The following is a 19,750-nucleotide window of genomic DNA, read 5'->3' on the forward strand; positions in this document are numbered from 1 at the left end:
GAGATAGCTTTCCCAGATAATATTTACCTGTCAGCTTAAAATTCAGTTACTGGTGTTAAGATAAAGTACATGGTGCTTCTAGGTAAGGGAATAACTGGCAACAATAAAACATTTTTGGAATGTCAGTGGATATGTATAAAGTGTAAACTGATATCTTATGCAAAAATGGTGATACGAATTGTATCTTGTCCGTGCTTCTTATATGGAACCAAAAAAAAAAAATTTTTTTTTTTTTCTTATAAAGCTGAAAGAGGGAATTTTGAGTCAAGCTGTGCTGTTTTGCCAGAGGCGGAAATTTATGAAACACTCTCGTCAGCATTTCTGGAAACACTACAAAAGAAATAGTTCTACTTTCTTATTGCTGCTAAAGCCACTAATAGGTGCAGTTTAGTATAATACCCCTATGAGCATTACCACCCCCAAAGTGAGCTTGCCTTGGAAAGAACTCTGTACAGGCATTTTCTTTTTCCTTTTAAGCTTGCGCAAAACACCCAAAGGGGCCATTTCCAATCCAGGCAGTGATCTTTCTCAAGTTCATTCTTTCTCAGATCACAGAGACAATGGGGAATATGCCCTGTTTACTCAAATCAGTCTGGATTAGTGTCACTTTATTGATGGAGTTAGAATTAAAAGGAAAACCATTACCCTCTCAAAGGGCAACATCAGATGTTTTGAGAATGGCTTGATTACTTTTAAATAGACCATGTGAGACTCTGTCACCAGGCTAAAGTTGAGGACTCCACAAGATCTACACAGAGAGAAATGGTCACACTGGATAAAATACAAAGCCTGTAATAAGCCTTAGGCTTGGGAAATTATTTCAGTGGATAATCCCAAAGCGCTTGAAAGCCTGAAAATCAGAATAGTGAGAATTCAGAGAAGTTACTCTTGCTGCCTTCTTTCTCTATTCCAACTCCACCTTCCAAATATTTATCTTCAGGTCAGATCCTTTCCAGGTTTTAAAACCTTGCTGGGGGTACAGCTTCATCCTTAAAAATGTTTCAGTTTTCATTGGCTGCCCTCCCAGAATCACCTAGACTTCCTCTGAACTCTTTGTGCTTCTCTGTTCCACCCTGATTGCTTCCCCAAGTCTATAGACTGGAAACTCTTGTAGGGTAGAGCGTGTGTGGTATTCATCTCTACATCCTCCCTGGGGTCACCAAATAATGTTTCTGAATGCATTGGAGGCATATATCTGTTGCCACTGCTCGAAGGGCTATCTTCAGATAAAAATATGGAGTATTATAAATACTTACAGAAATGGCTGTTTATAACTGTGCAGAGAGCAAGGCAACTGAGCACATTATACAAGCCTGGTCTCCACCTGAAGGTTCTGAATCGTATGGCTTTCTCTAACATCTTACAAGTCTTTTTTTTTTTTTTTTTTTAATGAGTCCAGCTATTTATTTCCTTCTACTTCAAGTGGCAAAGTTTTTGAAAGAAAGAGAAGTTTCCTTAGTAAGGAATAGCTTATTCTCTAACAGAAGTAAACAATGTAAAATGTACTGCTTTCACCTAATTGATTACCCTGGAGGACAGAGAATGTGTGATTTTTCTACAAAATAGAACGGTACTAGATCTTTATCTTGCTTTGCAATCACTTTGTAAATGTGTTTACTTGCTTCCACACTGTTCCCTTCATTTATTTTGTCCTCTGATGTCTCTCGATCATCACCAAGGATGTGGGTGGTTTGCTCTGGATGAATAAACCTGATGATTCGCAAACACTTTCACGTTTTATTTTCTATGGTGTTATTACTAAAGGATGCCTGAGAAAACTTTAAGTCATTTTGTTCTTAAATGTGGTGCCTCAGTTTTTTGTTGTTGTTGTTCAAATAAGACATTAATGAACTGTTGTAATTATTAAACTGATTGATTGATTGTTACTTTCATAGGGGAGTAAATAGAATGAAATGAATAGATTAGTGTCTTTTCAAAGTAAGGCATGTCTTTGGCATAGCTGGGAACCTCGGTTTTATTTTGCAGTTAAAAGTGAATCTAAAAGGAGCACTTGCACCTTACGTAAGTCACCATGTCTAATTACAAAGCATAGTAAATCACTGAAAACTTTAATTATCTCAAATATAATGAAAAATGTAGCAATCAGCAAAGAACTTGACAAGCAAAAGCAAATTAGAACTTGGAAACAGTGTTTCTGATTTGAATATATATAGCGTAGTAAAATGGAGGGCTATGGTCCTTATTGCATGCTTTATTTTTCCATTTGCAGCTAGAGACTAATGTTTCAGCCTGATGTGTGTGTGTGTGTGTGTGTGTGTGTGTGTGTGTATGTGTTGGGGGATGTTAAAAGTCTGGAAAATGAAGTCATGAATTTAGACCATTTGCAAGAAATGGTTTATAAGTCTGATAAACTACTATCTCAGTTCCTCAAAACATGCACCACATTTGTAAGCCTTTAATTATCACATTATTCTAAACTGAATTCTAGCTAACGGGGCAGAAAGTCATGGAAATTAGAGAAGGAGGGACCAATTCTGTGGCCTCTCTACCAGAAAGTAACATCTTACTTGAAGCTTGTGTCTGGGTGGTTTCTCTACCCATAGGAAGTAAGTCATTATATGACCACAAAGATTTAGATTCTTACTGCTGACCTAGATGCTTGAGAAATAATATCTAGACCATCAGGTAAGAATTACCGCCTTGGCACAAAAATGAGTATGTGTTTGTTTCAAGGAAGTAGAAGTCATTAATAAACTTCCCAGATAGGTGTGAGCTACCAAGTATTACTCATGGCCTTGTGAGTGACAGGACTGGCTATTCTGCTACTAGTTCCCATAAAAGCTAAAGCTAAAAGCACAATTCCCACCTAGCAGAACAAATCAAAACACAAAGTTAAGGTCATTGAGATTATTTGGAGATTCACTGTAACATTCAAGGGCAATGGTATGTAAAGAGGTGACTGATTTGGAGCCATTTACTTTAGCACAAAAAGCAATCCTTAATTGGGTTACAATTGGGTTAGAATAGAATATACTTTCTGAAGGTGATTTTCATTTTGAAATTTTTTGCATCTCTTCTTAAATATTTCCCGCACATCTACTATGTCTCAGCCATGGTTCCAGATGAGACTCAGCACTCAACAAACCAGGTATTATCTCTTAAAAGTTATTGTCTAGCAGAGTAGACCAGCATTAGAAGTATTATATAGATAATTAATTTCAATTATAATTATATGATGTAAAGGGGAAAGTTACTCTGCCTTGACAATGTGAAACAAAGAATACTTACCTGAGCACTCCAGAGAGGCTTCAACTTGGAAATGACTTTGAAGCTTAAACTGAAAGACCAGTTGTGAAGCAACCTGCAGGTACAAAAGGCTTGAAGACAGAAGGAGTTTGCTTTTGAAAAACTGAAGGAATGCCATTCTTTAGTGAGCAAAAAAGAGGGTCTCAGATAGTGTGGTGTAAGTCACTTAGAGATTGGAGGCCTTGGGCTCTAGATTACAAACCTGTTCAAGGTGTTCACGCATGAGAGTGACATGGTCAGATCTTCAGGGAATTTCCAGTGATAGTACCAAGGTGCTGGATCTCCAAACAGATAGTTGAGGTTTTATATCCTGTTTTTAATGAATGGAAGGCATTTTCTTTAGATATGAAATAAGTATGCTTTTGTTGAATGTAACTCTTAGATAAAGATTCCAGGCAGAAATCTGAGTGACTCCGAGTGAAGGATACTTAAGAAAGTAGGTAAATCTCAAGCCAGATGTTCTGGTTTCAAATCTGAGTTCTGTCACTTACTATCATGAGCACTTAATCTTGTGGAGCTTCAGTTGCCTCATCTATAAAATATGCATGAAACATGAGATAATAATTCCACTGGCTCCTGAGAATTAAATGAGTAAATATATGCAAAGCACTTAAACACTATAAGGAACAGAGTAAGACTCAGAAAGAATTTAGTATTAGTAGTAGTCGTAGTCAATAGTAATGTAATACCTAAGATTCTTTTCACAGAGGATTAAAGTCAGGACACTATACAGCGTTCAGATCATTTTAATCTTGATAGGCACCATTATTTTATTGAAATCAGTTTCATGTCATGGTGAGGAAAACTATCACCTGTGATAAAATGTTAATCACATTTAATCACCTGCTTTTAAGTCATAATTTCTGATATAGTTTAGACACATTGCCAAAGTTATTTTTAAATATTTTAAACTCACTTTAAAAACCAGCAAAATATTATTGATGAGCTTCTAAAGTTACAATGGTGTGTTTTCCCTGTAGATGGTATAACCTTCACTAAAGATCTTCATTACTCTGTACTTTCTTTTCTTAGCATTACCATGTCTGCTTAAAAAACTATTGACAGGGATTGTTATAGATTGAAAATTTCCTCAAACATATTTTTGATCTGATTTTACTTAATAACGCCTGGTTCACTTTAAAGAAACTAAAACTCTGTATACTTTTCCATATTATCTGGATCAAGATTTATTGAATATTAAAGTTATACCTTTCTGCTAAGCCCAATGCTTCTTTGGCATGTAATGGTGATGTCAGTTTCTTTTAGAATTGAGGATGCTCATGATAATAGTTTTATTTATTTGTCATTATTACTAAAAGGGAGTACTTAATGAAATCATAGAATTTAAAGTTTATTTTTCCTTAACTGAGCTCTACACAGTGTAATTTAGCTGTATTTGGATTGAATTTTAGCTTCACTACATTTCATACTTCCTGGCTTTTCAAGTGCTATGGCTAATATTTGTTGACACTGTTGTCTACTGGATTAGCCAACTTTGTATTTTTTTGTCTCATCTGCCCTTGTCAGTCTTGGCTGGAGCTTTTAGGGAACTCTCTTAAGTTATGGAATCTGAGTTATGGACCTCAAAGGAATCTTGACACTTTGTATTAGAAAATAAAACATTCTGATAAACTCTTTGCAGTCTGTCTTTCCAGGTTTATGTGTTTAAAACCTTTATTTTTACATTTTGTTTGTTATAAGGTATGAGTATATTTTACCTCTAAAACACTTACTTTCTAGGATCATTTGGAAGACAAAAGAAATGAAATATATTTTCTACTTAACAAAACCTTGTTTTGAGAAAAATGTGATACTCAGTACATTCCTAAGTTGGAAAGACAGTGCCTTATTGGCATTAAAATACAAATATCTTCTTGACAATTGGAGCACTTTCAATCAATTGTGTTTAATTCTAGCATGAAACAAACCATCATTCTTTGAGGTGAGGCAGGTGGTAGAAAACAAAAAAATGACAAGTATTTCTCCCTCAGGCAGTACTTGTTGAAAAGTCACTATCTTGCCAATATTTGGGGATAAAAATGTAGTACTGTCTGCTACAGCATAATCGAATGAATGCTTTGCAAAGCCAGAGTCATAAAGAAAACTGTTTTCTTTTCCCAGGAGGGTTTTTAGAATGTTCAAAAAGCACCTCCATGAAGTCTGAGGTGAAAGGTTATATTAGCTGAAGAAGCTATATATGCTGCCTGAAACAATTTGGATTTGTAAGCTTGCTCTGGCAAATCTATATAAAGAAAAAAGAAAAAAAAGTCATCTCCTTTTTCGAAAGCAATCTTATGGCATTATATTTAAATAGTATTGTAGATGAGAATAATCAGCCCTAGAAGAATGTTAGACTGGTTCACCATTATGTGTGATTATCAGATTCAATCTCCTCAATTTTATATAGATTTTACTTTATAGGAAACTACTGTCCAGGTTGGTTTAAGCACCTTGTGAAAGTGTTAGTTACTCAGTCGTATCCGACTCTTTGTGACCCCATGGATTGTAGCCTGCCAGGCTCCTCTGTCCAAGGAATTTTCCAGGCAAGAATACTATAGTGGGTAGCCATTCCCTTCTCCAAAGAATCTTCCTGACCCAGGGATCGAACCCAGGTCTCCCTTATTGCAGACAGATTCTTTACTGTCTGAGCCACCACCTTGCCCAGGGGTTAATGGCACATTAGTGGCAGTTGTGACTTTGACCCCATGTCACCAAGTCTAAGTTCAGAGTTCTGCCTTACTAGAATCCATTTAGGAGTAAAAGGAGTGCAGAAGAATGTTCAGTTCCCTGGTCATCTCTAACAGTCAAGAAATATAATTTCTTTCAAATGAAATTTAGGCAAGTTACTGTTTCCTGTGACAAAGGTCCATTTGAATTGAAGCAAATAAGTTGACTACATGTTGCCAAAGTTACCTCTCCTATGCCTGACATGGCACTTACTCCCATTTTTTTTTATTAATCTCTTGCCATTTGGTATGGACTGTTGTTGTCATCTTGCCATAAACTAGCTATTACAGATAGTAATATCTATGAAAAGCAGGACAGAGAACTTATAAAATTTCTCTTACACAGATAAATTGAAGGAGAGAAATTTTTAGAAATGGGATATGATACACCAGTCATGTGACTTGATTAGACTTCTTTTCGACATTAAATTATTTTATAGAAGAGTAATTACAAAGTCAACTTTAAGTATAAACCCAAGCATTTCAATATTGAATTTTGTTTACAGTGATATATACTGATATACATTATTACTGAGCCAATGAGAAGAAATTTCAGGTCCATAGTATATTTAGAATGCAAGATCATCAAACAGTGTAACCCAGGAAAGAAAAATGAAGTGAAACTAAAGGGAGTGCCTTTATAGAACACTTTTAAAATGATGACAAGTCAGGAGAAATATCTCGTCTTTATTGTTATTTTAATTCTAATCATCCAAACTGAAGAAGTAAATCAGAGTCTGTAGATGACTATGAGAATCCAAAATAACTTACAGAAGAGACAAAAAAAAAAAAAAAAATGAGGAAACACTCTTTCTGTATCTGGGAATGGCAGCTTTACTTGCTCTTTCCTAATGGTGAGGGCAGGCAGTTTGAGATTCAGCCTCTGGGTGTCTCTACACTTGCCATACCAGCTTCATGTTCTAGAACACCCCCCAAGGTGTTCTGTGATTAACCAGACTACTGAGCTTTCTGTCACCAGGGTGTGTTTTATCCTTTCTGAGGGCAGATCAGCTAGTTTGTGATGAAGCTTAATACATTGAAGTTATAGATGTTGGTAATTTTCTAGGGTCCACACAGTATCTTCAATTTCAAAGTCATTTTTATAGGAATTAAAGCATCTCTTTGAGTTTTAAAAAAAATCCATTGTTTTACTTTACCAGATTTATAATAGATATCAAATTATGTCCATTTTCATCTTTTATATTTTTTGGAAAGAAGATCATATCCTGTTTCAGACATGGGCTTCCCTGGTGACTCAGAGATAAGGGATTCACCTGCCAATGATGAAGACTCAGGAGATGTGGTTCCATCCTTAGATAGGGAAGATCCCCTGGAGGAGGAAATGGCAACTCACTCCAGTATTCTTGCCCAGAAAATCCCATGGACAAGGGAGCCTGGTGGGCTACAGTCTTTGAGATTGGATACAACTGAGTGACAAAAATTTTGTGGAAAGAAGTTTGTCTGTTCTTCCAGACATGATACAGTAGATACATAACATTGTTCATTCATTCACTGAGTGTCTATTAAATATGTTAAGGTTATTCCCACATCAAGATACCTTGTGGTTAGAAAGGGACAATCTACTTCCTAGTACATTCCAAATGTACTAACTTTGTTACCTAAGAAACACATGGGACAAGAGTTCTTTCAGGGCACTTTTTTTTATTCATATGAGTGTCTGAGACTTTACCTGGCATCATAAATAGGTGTCTCATTAGCATCCCAGCATAAGACACATCTCTCCCGTCTGTGAGACATTACAGACAATAAAGGGTCCAGATACTGCTTCCTTCACCCTGCCAGCTTCACTTTGGTGGAAAATATGAAATAAATATTATTCACATTAACCTGGCACAGAGGAGCTTCCTAGGCTCCAAAATGTGTAGTCATGAAAGGGCCCTGTGCTTTGTTTAACGCTCTGCTGTCATGATTTTGAAACTCTTAATAACTTGTGAACAATAGGCCCTGAGTGTTCATTTTGCAATGCGCCGTGTGAATTTCTGCTGGTTCTACCTACCTAACACTTGTTCTTCTTGGCTATATTGGTCTGCCCTCTGCCTCTAATTGTACTTTACCAACATGTCCACTCTCTTCAAATCAAAGAAATAAGCAAATAAGAGCCCCTTTTTTATTGTTAACTAAATGCTTTTTAAATTAACTTCCAAAGTACTATTTCCTAGCAAGTTAATGACATAAATTTTTAATAAAGCTATGAAAAGTCTCTAAGAAAGTTTCCTTTTTTTTCCCCCAAGAAAATTTCTAATCATACTGTTCTTACTTTGGTGGGTTTGTTTGTGTTTCAGACTAGTTAATACAAAGATGGTATTGGCTTTATGCTCTTTTTAAAAAAAAGACAACTGAGTATACTATTTAGCTTTTGTTTCTTTAAAGTAAAATTTGAGGAAAGCTTAAGCTGAAATATGTTTTCCCATTTTTATCTTGAATAGTTAGCAGCTCTTTGCTCAAACCTGAGAAATCTAGCTCTATGCTATGTAAATTGAGGAGTCAGGATTGGAAGCAAATCCTATTGTTGTGAAGTAAAATATTTCACCCAAACTGTATGGGATTAAAAATTACGGCATGTAAAAGCACAGCCATCAACACCTATTAATAACTTGAAATACATTTTCTGCTTCTTTAGTGCCACGGAATATGCTCAGTCTCACCGCTGTCCCAGAAAGGTCTTCTTTGTACCTCTGAGGTAAATGGAGTTTCCATCTCTCTTAAGTCCTTCAAGCAACACTGAGTGTTTACTCACTGGCTTTTAAAGCTGGGTCCCAAACTTTTCTCTTTATATTTGCTGGAAAAAAAAAATTCAAAGGGCCATGTTTCTTTGTTCTTCTCCAAGCCCACAATTAGCTGAAGTTCCATTCTGTATAGCTAGGAGGAGGAGGACAGGATTGACCTAACAGGCTTTTTTACTGCCTGTGAGAAAGTGCTCGGTGAATTTCTTTGTCCCTTTTGTCAGGGCCGACTGCCTCCCTAATTGTACTGCTTGAGGGAAGCACGTGCCTCTGGGAGCATTATCTGATTCCTACAGGGCGCTCAGGAGTGCTTTGTATACTGACCCTTAACTTGAACACAAATAATAATTTCTTTTCAATCCCCTTCCCAGACCATTCCCCCAGGCTTGGACACCTAAGAGCTTTAATTCAGCCAGGGCTGTGGACACCTTCATCGGGGCCTCAGGTTTTAGTTTTTTTCCTCTCACAGCTGTCTCACCTGCAGCCTGCCTCACCTGTCAAGGGGGGAAAGGTGAAGAAGGAGGCGAGGAGGACTGGGAGCCGGTGGAAGTCGGAGGAGAGCAGAGGCGAGACTAACAGCTGCTCTTGTCAGCAGGGGGATAAGTGTAAAGAGATTAATAGTTATCTGAAGAGCAAATGGGGACATGGCATTCGGCAGTGGAATGTGAATGTATAAATGTAATGGAATGGGCATGCGACTGTTAACATTTAGACAGATGCTCTCTGGACTGAATGGAATGGCAGAGTCCTTCTCCTCCCCATGTGAAATACTTAAAGTTTAGTAAAATAACTTCCTTACACTTAAGTTGAATTCTTTTCAAGCATCAATTTCTTTACAAGTTTGTGTTCTCTTTGACTTTTTCTGGGACTCTTGGTTATATTTCACTTGAAGAGCCAGACTCCTCATTTTCTTTATAAAATGTGTACCAACAGGACTGCCCTCTCTTTGCTTCTGATTTGTTTTCCTATCACTAAATTGAAGAAACAATGAGGATTCCCTGTGTCAGAAGGTTTCACAAAGGGAAAACAGCATGCAAGCTGGTGGCCGCTTCTAGAAATGTGTTCAATTTAACTCAGGAATGACTTGAATTATCTGATCAGTCTGACAGGTGTGATGGTGTAGACTCGGAATCAGATTTGGTTTCAAAATAACTACTCTTGGCTTATTAGCCAACGCTTGAGCAATTCACTTCCCCTTTCTGATAGTAATACAGTAAAGATTCTTTTTGTCAATGAAATGAGAAGTTAAATCATTACTTCCATAAACATCTTATTGAACTATCTACTCAGTGCTGATTTTCCTAGAAGAAATAAAATTTCTGGCAGAGAAACTGTATGAACTAATGTACTTCTGAATTATACAAAATATAGAATTTTAACCATAACTAGATGGTTTTTCTCTTACACATGTTCTGCTTTAGAAAATAAACTACTACAAAGAAAATGAAAGAACAGATGGAAAATTAGGCTGTTTGGATGGTATCATGTTACCTTTTAAAATACATAGCTGCCTTTCGAGCCAGGATAGGAGGGGTGTTTGGGGGAGAATGGATACCTGAGTATGTGTGGGTGAGTCCCTTCACTGTTGACCTGAAACTATCACACACTGTTAATTGCCTGTACCTCAGTACAAAATAAAAAGTTAAAAATAAATAAATTGCACATGTGGTCTCTCCTTTCAAATAATCTACACTAATTCCTAAAAGTTATTGTTTTGAGTGAATAAATATACATGCCATTTAACTTAAGGTAAAACTGATGAGATTTTTAAATTGCCAATACATATGACAAAGTTTAAAAATCACAATCTTGTATATTCGTGAATAAAAAGATTTACTAAAGTATTTTTAGAAAAAAATAAAATACATAGTTGCGTCTTCCTAACATTCCTACTCCTTCCCCTCCAGTTTTCATGAACCCAGTTTTGGGGGGCAACTTGGTACCCTGAGACAGAATTTAGAATAAAACTTAAAGAAAATCTGGAGGACAACCATTTTGCTCAATAGACAAGTTGACCCTTAAATCTTCTCTAGAGCACGTGTATCTAGTGGTCTTTTTCATTCTGACTACCAAGACAGAAGAAGAAAAAAATAACAGGTGGTATTCATTTGTTTTAAGGAATTCATAAGCAGCTACTGAACAGTGATGTTTTTTGCCCAGTTTGCAAATAAGCACCCTATCTACTTTCAGATACTCTTGGGGAGACTCAGTTTCCAAAGGCTGCCCATGACGCTGTGTGATCTGTGCAGGTCTTCATAAAACATTCCCGCACGCCTGGCGCTTCTCTTGGTGTTTTGAACTAGGCATCACAAATTGGTCATTTTCCTTTGAGTGTAAAGTGCAGCAAATCTGAGGTTGATCTCTGTGGAAGGCATGCACCAAAAGATGCCTTTTGAGAAGCAACAATCTGTGGGGATGGGATCTGGGTCTCCTGCTTGGAAGGCAGATTCTTTACCACTGAGCCACGTGGGAAGTATAGCAAGCACTGTTCACTGTATACACAAGACCCATTTCTCCTCTTCTTCTGAGCTCACAGAACCCCAATTTTTTCAGGAAAGAACAAAGCTTCCTTTCATCCGCTTTGCTCTCCCCCAGACCCAGGGGATTATGATTTGTCTTATCAGTCATGGCAATCACCTTCCGTTTGGCCAGTGATGGGTTTAAGGATATTTCCCAGTTCCAGTCAATGAGAAATAAGGGAAACTGTGACTTCTTTTTCCCAACTTGAAATACAATCTCAAAAGAAGAAAATCAGGGGACTTCCGGGTGGTCCAGTGGTTAAGACTCTGAGCTTCCACTGCAGGGGGACACAGATTCGATCCCTAGTCCGGGAACTAAGATCCCATATGGCACATGGTTAAATGGCTAACGTGGGGGTTTCTGGGTGTCCTGCAGCCACAGTACACGAACCTGGGGCTCCTAAACAGCATGGACCAGCAGATCCAGAACGGCTCCTCGTCCACCAGCCCCTACAACACAGACCACGCGCAGAACAGCGTCACGGCGCCCTCGCCCTATGCACAGCCCAGCTCCACCTTCGACGCCCTCTCACCATCGCCCGCCATCCCCTCCAACACCGACTACCCGGGCCCACACAGCTTCGACGTGTCCTTCCAGCAATCAAGCACCGCCAAGTCCGCCACGTGGACGGTAAGAGTAAGGGGGCCCCTGTGCCCTTGAACTTGACTCCCAGGTCTGTGGGGTGTCTCCGTCACGCCCCAGGCTCTCTCCTCCATCAAAGCTTAGAACTCCATATTGAATGGTGGAAATGTTCTCCCTGTCCTCTAAGGATATTTTGGTTTGGAATATTCCACACGGAACCAGAAAGAGAAAAAGTACCATTTAGTAGGAAGAGCCCTGATCTGGAAACCAAAGGCCTGTGTCCTGGTAATTCTAGCTGATGTGTTCTTTCCTGCCTCACCTTTTGTGTGAACTTTTTTGGAAATATGTAAAGCATTACATGGATGGGAAATGTAATCCTAGGTTATATGTGTTTGCAGTCTGCAGAATGTAGGCTAGTTCCTATTTATTAAGGAAGGCTTAAATTTGCTCATACATGTAGGTTCTCTAACATGACTCATACTTTATTGATAAACATTTATTTATTGCATTTAGAAGCATGTACCCACCCCCCCAAAAAAACCTCAAAAACTATACATCAGAAGCCTGAAATAGGTTCAAAGAAATTCTGATTTAAAATGTTGGAAAAAACATAATTTTGCTAAAAAAAAAATGGAAATATTGATCATTTTAAAAATTCAAAAGCTGTAGGAAGTTTTATTCTATTTTAGAGTTGATTTGATAATTTATTATAACATGAATAAAGCTCAGCTATAAGGGAGGAGACCTATAAGACTGGTTTTAAATGGTTGATCAAAGAATGCCCAAGACCAAAGTGGCACACACTTGTCAAAGAAGTCAACTTTTGCCTGGATTATAGAAATCTTTCACATGTCATCCTCTTATGGAGAAGTAGCTTTCAAATTGTTTTAACAGATTATTTCCTGTTTGGCAAATAGTTTTCTTTGGAAAGCATTTATTCTTTGTATGCCACAGTATCCAGGCTTTACTTCAATAGTACAGAGTTTATAAACTAATCTGCATTAATAACACTAAATTCCAGCATAATTTCACATACATCCCCCCATTTTGACCTCACTTCTTTGTGAACTCTGTAGGGTATGTTTCGCAACTCCTACTTTACTAGGGAAAACTGAAAGAAAGTGGGGTTTCAGTGACATCCCTAAAGATACAGAGGCTTTTGTATAGCTGGTCCTATTTCTGATTCTGTCACCACTACTTCATCTCCTCCTCCCTCCCCCCTGCCCCCCAGATTATGTGCTTGCTTTCTTTTTCCACCATTTCACATCAGGATGTTCCAAACGTGTCTAAGAATTTATCATGGTGCTTTTCTTTCATGGTTTGAGAAGTTGTTCCATCCTGGTTCCTTTTTCAACCATAACAGAAGTATTAGCTTAAAACTGGATCTCTCTTCAGTGTGTGATTTTTTTTTTTAAATCAGTTGTGTCATACTCTTTAGTCTCTTTTATATTAATACTCATGGAGGTGGACACTCCAGGTGAATAAACTTAAGTCCATAGGCCTTAAGGATATATTGGTTGATTGATCTAAGTAATATTTTGCCACTAGAACAGCCATTTTATAAATGGAGCCCCGATGTGTTTCAGAATAGGGGTCACCAAGTGGATGTTTACAATCACTGATCTTCAGACCTTACTATTGCTCATCTGGCATGCTCATGCGGAGCTCCACTATAGTAGGAGCGAGTGCATCTGAGCGATGATGGGCACATTTGGTGCCACTAAATGAAGAATCACTGCCCTTCTAAAATAGCTTAGGCTGGGTGGAGCATGGGGATGGAGTGGGGTTGGAGCATTCAAAGCCCCTCTCTCAGAAAAGTACACTGTCTCAATAAAAAAGGTTAGGCATGTTTACATAAGTGGTAGGTTAAACAGCAAAGAAAATGTTTTGTAGAGTACCGTGGTAAACGTTCATTACATGTGGCAAGCGCGGTATCAGAAGCCTACAAAAGGGGTAGGCACTTGTGGGGAAAGAACATCTCTTGGGAGCCAGAAAATCTGGATTCTCGCCGTGATCATCCTCATGACCCTAGTCAAGTCACTTCATTTTTCTAGAATTCAGTCTGTGCCTCTGAAGAGGGTGAATAGGGTGAAAAGTACTCCCTTTCCTAAGACTCCATGCTCCCAATGCAGGTGACCTTAAATTTGAACTCTGGCCAGGGAACTAGCTCCCATATATCACGTGCCTAATTATTTGTTTAACCAGGCACAACCAAATAAATGATTTTTTTTTTTTTTAAGAAAAAGAAGCTAAGTTCTTCTAAAACCTTTCATCAACATAGAAATTTCTCTTCAGTTGTCTGCAGTCTATGTTATAGGTATTGCAGAATAAAATGATTGAATTAGATGTCTATTCCATCCTATTAATATAGCACTTGGTACTTACACTTGTATTTGTTCTTTCTTATTCACAGTTAGATTTCTTTTAGGCCCAGCTACATTTCTTCTAAATCCAGCGCATTTAAACTCTTGTTTGAGTAACTGCTGAGATCACCTAAAAAGATGTAATTCTTAGCCACGGACACCAGTGTCTTATACATTAGGAGCATCTAACTCTTTGAGCCACATTGTGTATCCTCACACTGATGCACATTTTAAAGTGTTCTCTCATACGTTTGTCTCAGGTGGAGCCTCAGAACCGAGGCTGTTATCCCCAGTTTCAGAAGTGAGGAAACTTCAAGAAGTATAGGTTACTTGGTTTATCACCAGCCCAGGAGATAGGGGAACCCAGGCCTGCCTCCCTCCCAGTTCAAGTATTTCTACCATCCTATTTGGGATGCCCTTGTCGCTCAGTCGATAAAGAATCTGCCTGCAGTGCAGGAGACTCAGGTTTGATCCCTGGGTCGGGAAGATCCCGTGGAGAAGGAAATGGCAACCCACTCTAGTATCCTTGCCTGGAAAATTTCATGGTGGGCTGCAGTCCATGGGGTCGCAAAGAGTCGGGCATGACTGAGTGACCACTTACTTACTTACCATCCTATTTAGACTGCCTTTCTCTTTACTGACAGAATCAGGGATGAACAGGCATTAGCAGGCCCTGTGTAGCATGGAGTGAAACCACCTAACAAAGGACATTTTTTATGCTACATCATATACAACACCTATTTCTTAGGCATCTGTGCATTTTAAAGAAGTCTTTCAAAATAAAACACCAAATTTTAAAAACTGCCCACAAACAGGAAGCAGAAGCAGCAGCTGTCATTAGGAAGGGTCATACTTACTACATCATCCTCTGGTAATTCTTTAATAAAAATCTTGTTTGTACCATTTATTTCACTTGTCATCCTTTTGTGTTGTTTTCTGTTATAATTTCTGGCTTTACTCAGACTCACTGCCAAAATATAATTAATATCTTTAGAGTATATATGCATATTTCTTTTGCTTTTTCTGTTTCCAATAATGAATGTGTGTTTCCAATTCCATGAAAATGTGGATTTTAAACTTCTATTTTAAACTTCTTCCAGTGAAATAAAGTGAAGAGCAATGACATTTTCCATATTCTCTCTTCCACACACACACACACACACACACACACTCACACATAGTCACACCCAAACCAACATGGAATTTAGGACTTGATTTCAAACTTTCTTATTTCTACGATGTAATTACTACTTTCTGATAGAGGCCTACCATTTAATATAATAAAGTGCTGGTCTAGCATTATAGCTAAGACTCGTCAGTCATAGGCCAGTTGTCAGTATGGTAATTTGGAAATAGAAACTTATGTGCAGAGTTCAACCCTGAAATTTACTATCAGCATTTAGAAAGTGAAAGAAAGTAAAGTTGCTCAGTTGTGTCAGACTCTTTGCGACACCATGGACTGTAGCCTACTAGGCTTCTCCATCCATGGGATTTTCCAGGTAAGAATACTGGAGTGGGTTGCCACTTCCTTCTCCAGGGGATCTTCCTGACCCAGGGATCGAACCCAGACCTCCTGCATTTCAGGCAGGCACTTTACCCTCTGAGCCATTAGGGCTCAGCAGTGTTTAGGATCTGCTCAAAGAGTTCAATTTCTTTTAAACCTGACTGTACCCCCTGCAAATGGCGATGCTCATACCTTCCTTATAAATTCTTTATCGTGAGGATTATGTGCCATGTGCAAAGGCACTGGCTAGTCATAGACACAAATACATTTACTGAGTCTGAACTTGAATCTCTTTGCTTCATGAGTTTATTAGTTTTATTGAGGGTTCAGTTGTGCCATAAATAGTAATTTGAGAGAATTCAAAGAAAAACATCTTCAGTTTTTTTCTTTTTCCTAGTGCTTTTGGGCTGTTAACATGCATACTGCAGCCCCATGGGACCGTGATATTATCCACCAATCAAATACATGACTAAATGGCCTAGGGTGGTATCAGGCTCTCCCATATGCTGACTTCTGCAGGCTGGCCATGCTGCCTTCCTAAGTCTTTCCAAGCAGATGCAGGCTCTCCTTGTGTGCACTGAGAAAGACTTTTTCCAGTTTTAAGAACCTGGTGAATTCCAGCATTTATTTTTCATTTATGGGGATGTCTGTTTTTTTTTTTTAATTCTTTGTTTTTAGTAAAGAATATCTGGGTTTTTTGTGCCAAAAGTATTGGAGGCAGCCAACATGCTCAGCAGTGGGGAACTGGATATGCTATAAATTATGTCACATTCACTTGACAAAATACTCTGTGTTCATTCAAATGAATCACAGGTACTGAGCTGGAATGCTTTTGGTGGAGTTGAGAATAAGGAAAAGATGAGTTTTCTATGGCACCTACTAGAGCTTTGAGAGGACTGCTAAGTACACCATTTCTGGGAGTAAAGTGCTTTCTTTTGCTGGACTCCAAGGACAAGACTTTTTAGTGTGAATATCAATCTGTCTTGACCTATATTGATCTTGAGAGCTGTTTTTCCCACAACCCATGACACACAGTATTATCTGCATGCAAATACTGGGAAAATCCTAAGATTAGTGTGTTTCTGTTGTACTCAGTCTGAGATAATGGCTCTGGCCTTTGGACATACATCCCTTTTGCTCTGGTGACTTTTTCCTTCCATAGATATGAAGGTCTCATAGAGCAGGCACCTTGACCTAGTGTTCAGAGTCATATTCAGCATATAGTAGACCCCTTAATAATTATGGAAAAAGAAACTTTATTTTCTCCCCATGGCCAAAGGAAATGACTACGTTCTGAACAACATCCCTTCACTCTGACCCTGATTGTTCACTGTTCCTGAATTCGATGCCTTTTCTTCCACCCATGATTTAGAAGGTCCTCTTCTTTGACTTTCCTAATCATGCCAGCCTCATGTTGTGTTCAGAGCTTTGAAGAATCTGACTTGAGCAAGTGGAGAGATTAGGGAGGTGGCATTTAAAAGGGGAACATCCAGTTCCCCAAGAGTTTCATTGATCCCAGCTTATCAGTCTTGCAAGTTCGCTCCCCTTGGCTGCTCCACAGGCGTGTTGAGATGCGTGCCTGTGGCCCATCCTGCCTGTCATCGGGTTACCTGTAATGTAAGACTTCCAGAAGAAGGCTGCCAGCTCTGCAGAAATCTAATGCAAGCCAGCCCATTGCGTGGCCTTCTGGAATCTTGGGACTCTTAAGAATAGCCCATCAAAGGACATGATGTACAGACAAACTTTTCCATGGTGAATATAATTTATCTGCTTCCTTGTCGAAAGGAAACACTTCTCTCATCAACGTTTGAGCCTTAACCGGGGCTGATCTTAACCGAGTGGCTGTTAGATTTCATTGCTGAGGAACAGAAGTCAATAGGCTTGGCTCCTGCCAGTGGTACATTTGTTAATCACAAGTTATTTTCACTTCTTGCCAGGGCTGTCCTATAAATCTCCGGAGATACATAAAGGAGTGTCGTTTTATGCCCCTTCCATGATAAAGAAAATAATAACATTGAGTACTATTGCCTGTTATCCAAGATATTTTTTAGTTCACAGAGTATTAAGAAAGAATATCCTAAATGAAGGGTTTAGAGATTCTTGGGAATGGTTCATGTTACTTACTTAACTCTAGATTTTGCACTTTAAAGTGCATTTCCATTGTAAGCCCTTGTATAGGGGTGTTGTCTCCAGTCCAGAGCAGAATAACTTAGTCAGCAAGTTTGCCCTAGCTTATTTAAATTAACTCTAGGTTAATGTATTTGTGATAAGCCAGTTTCACCTAATCTGATGTTTAGGGCCTTGCCATGTTATGCATGAGTGGTTTCCTGAATGCACTGTAGGGATTCTCTTTAAAGGGAAAATTTTGATATTTATTTATTAAATCTAATATTACAAGAACTGACCAATGATTAAAAAGAAACACCAAATTGAAATAAAACTTGCCTTTATTTTTCTACTACAAAAAGAATAGCAGTAAATCGCCCTTTTTTTTTTTTCTTTTCATTCCTTGTCCTGCCCTTCTTCCTGCTCCTCCATTCTTCTTTCCTCCCCACCTTCCTTTTCCTCCTCCCCCTCCTCCTTCATTTATGTTATCATTCATAGTAGTCAGTTTGGTTTTGTAGGTATTACCAGCCACTTGATCTTTTGTTTTTTTACTATAGCTTTGATTTCTTGGAAGGGTGGATTATTATGAGGAGGATTGTGATATAAATAAATTACAATGTAAATTTCTATCAAGAACAGGGATCAGATCATAAGGCTCATTTTTCTAAAAAAATCACTTCAATTAATAAGCTAACTTGGACGTGGAAAACTCAGATATCTGGGGGACCACAGGGTAGCCTAAGCAAGTCGAATGATAAGGATGGGCATAGTGTCAAGGTGAGCTTGCATACCTTGTCCACAGGGCATTTGCTTTGCAACTCCAACATGGTGTCATGGGGGAAGGTAAACCTAAAGTTAAAAGATGAATTTTTCAAGAACATGTAGAAACCTGGATTCTCATGTGATATCTTCATATCTTTAAAAGATAACATTCATTAAAAAAAAAAAAAGTTGTGAAAATCACAGATCAAACAAAGCAATAGTCAGACTGAAGGCCATCTTTGCAATGTATACAGCAGTGACAAGAGACAGTTACTTAAAGTTTAAATTAAAAAACTGGAAACTAGAGCAAGCATCAAAGGGAAAAGTTACTAGTGAATACATTCCATTCAGAAATAATAATTCTCTATTCTTTACGAAAGTCATACAGATTAATCGCTGGCTTGCAATAAACTAAGCAGCACATTGTAAAAGTGGATCTTTTCTCTGTTTTCTTACAGTAAGTGACCTTGCTACCTTCACATCCCTATAAAATTTTGTTTTATAAAAATATAATGATATGCAGCATTGGATCCTTGGTGTAAAGAAAGACTCATATTTGTTTTGTTTTAACCTTAGAGAGTTTATGGGACTCCAAAACTTAACTCTCTAAAATTGGCCAAAGCTGAATTCAGAGAAGTGCCGTGAGATTGAAAGGGCTTCGAATCTGTTTTCTCGGTTCACTAACTGATGACTGATTTGTAATTAACACATAGAGAGTGTGCCAGGACAAAAATTACCAGGAAATTGAGGTATAGACAGATAATGATGTCATGGTATTTTTTAACGGCTCAAGAAAAATGCAATATATCATTCAAATTGACAGAAATATCTTCAAGTCATCCCTGAAGGATGAGTGCCATGTATTGGGCTCGTGTCTTCCCACATGTGAGCTTTACACCTTCTTCTGTTTGCATTCCCTGATATTAACCATTTCCACAGTGTGATCAAGTCTTGTAACAGTCTCCACCCCCTCTGGTGGAGAAGGGCAGATGTATTTTTCTCATGAAAGGTATTTAGCTGTCAGCTGTCTTTTCATGAGTAAAAGCAACTGCATGTGGAATAAACCCTCATGGTTTTATATCAACAGCAATTAGTATGTCTATAAGGTCACTGGAGCAAGGAGATGTGAAATGACATAGTTTTCTCCCCAGCGGCTTCTAATTTTTTGAGATTAAA

General features: G+C 38.3%; 1 protein-coding gene across 11 annotated transcripts in view; it reads left to right on the forward strand.

The window, feature by feature from the left end:
• Window positions 1-19,750, forward strand: part of TP63 (tumor protein p63) — a 247,525-nt gene that overhangs the window by 144,719 nt on the left and 83,056 nt on the right. For all 11 annotated transcript variants that reach the window (XM_043874974.1, XM_043874972.1, XM_043874973.1 and 8 more), the window contains one exon: window positions 11,633-11,887. In XM_043874974.1, the coding sequence (XP_043730909.1) occupies window positions 11,633-11,887 (255 nt within the window). The remainder of the gene's footprint in view (window positions 1-11,632; window positions 11,888-19,750) is intronic.

This window comes from Cervus elaphus, chromosome 19 (assembly GCF_910594005.1).
Source record: "Cervus elaphus chromosome 19, mCerEla1.1, whole genome shotgun sequence".
Classification (NCBI taxonomy): Eukaryota; Metazoa; Chordata; class Mammalia; order Artiodactyla; family Cervidae; genus Cervus; species Cervus elaphus.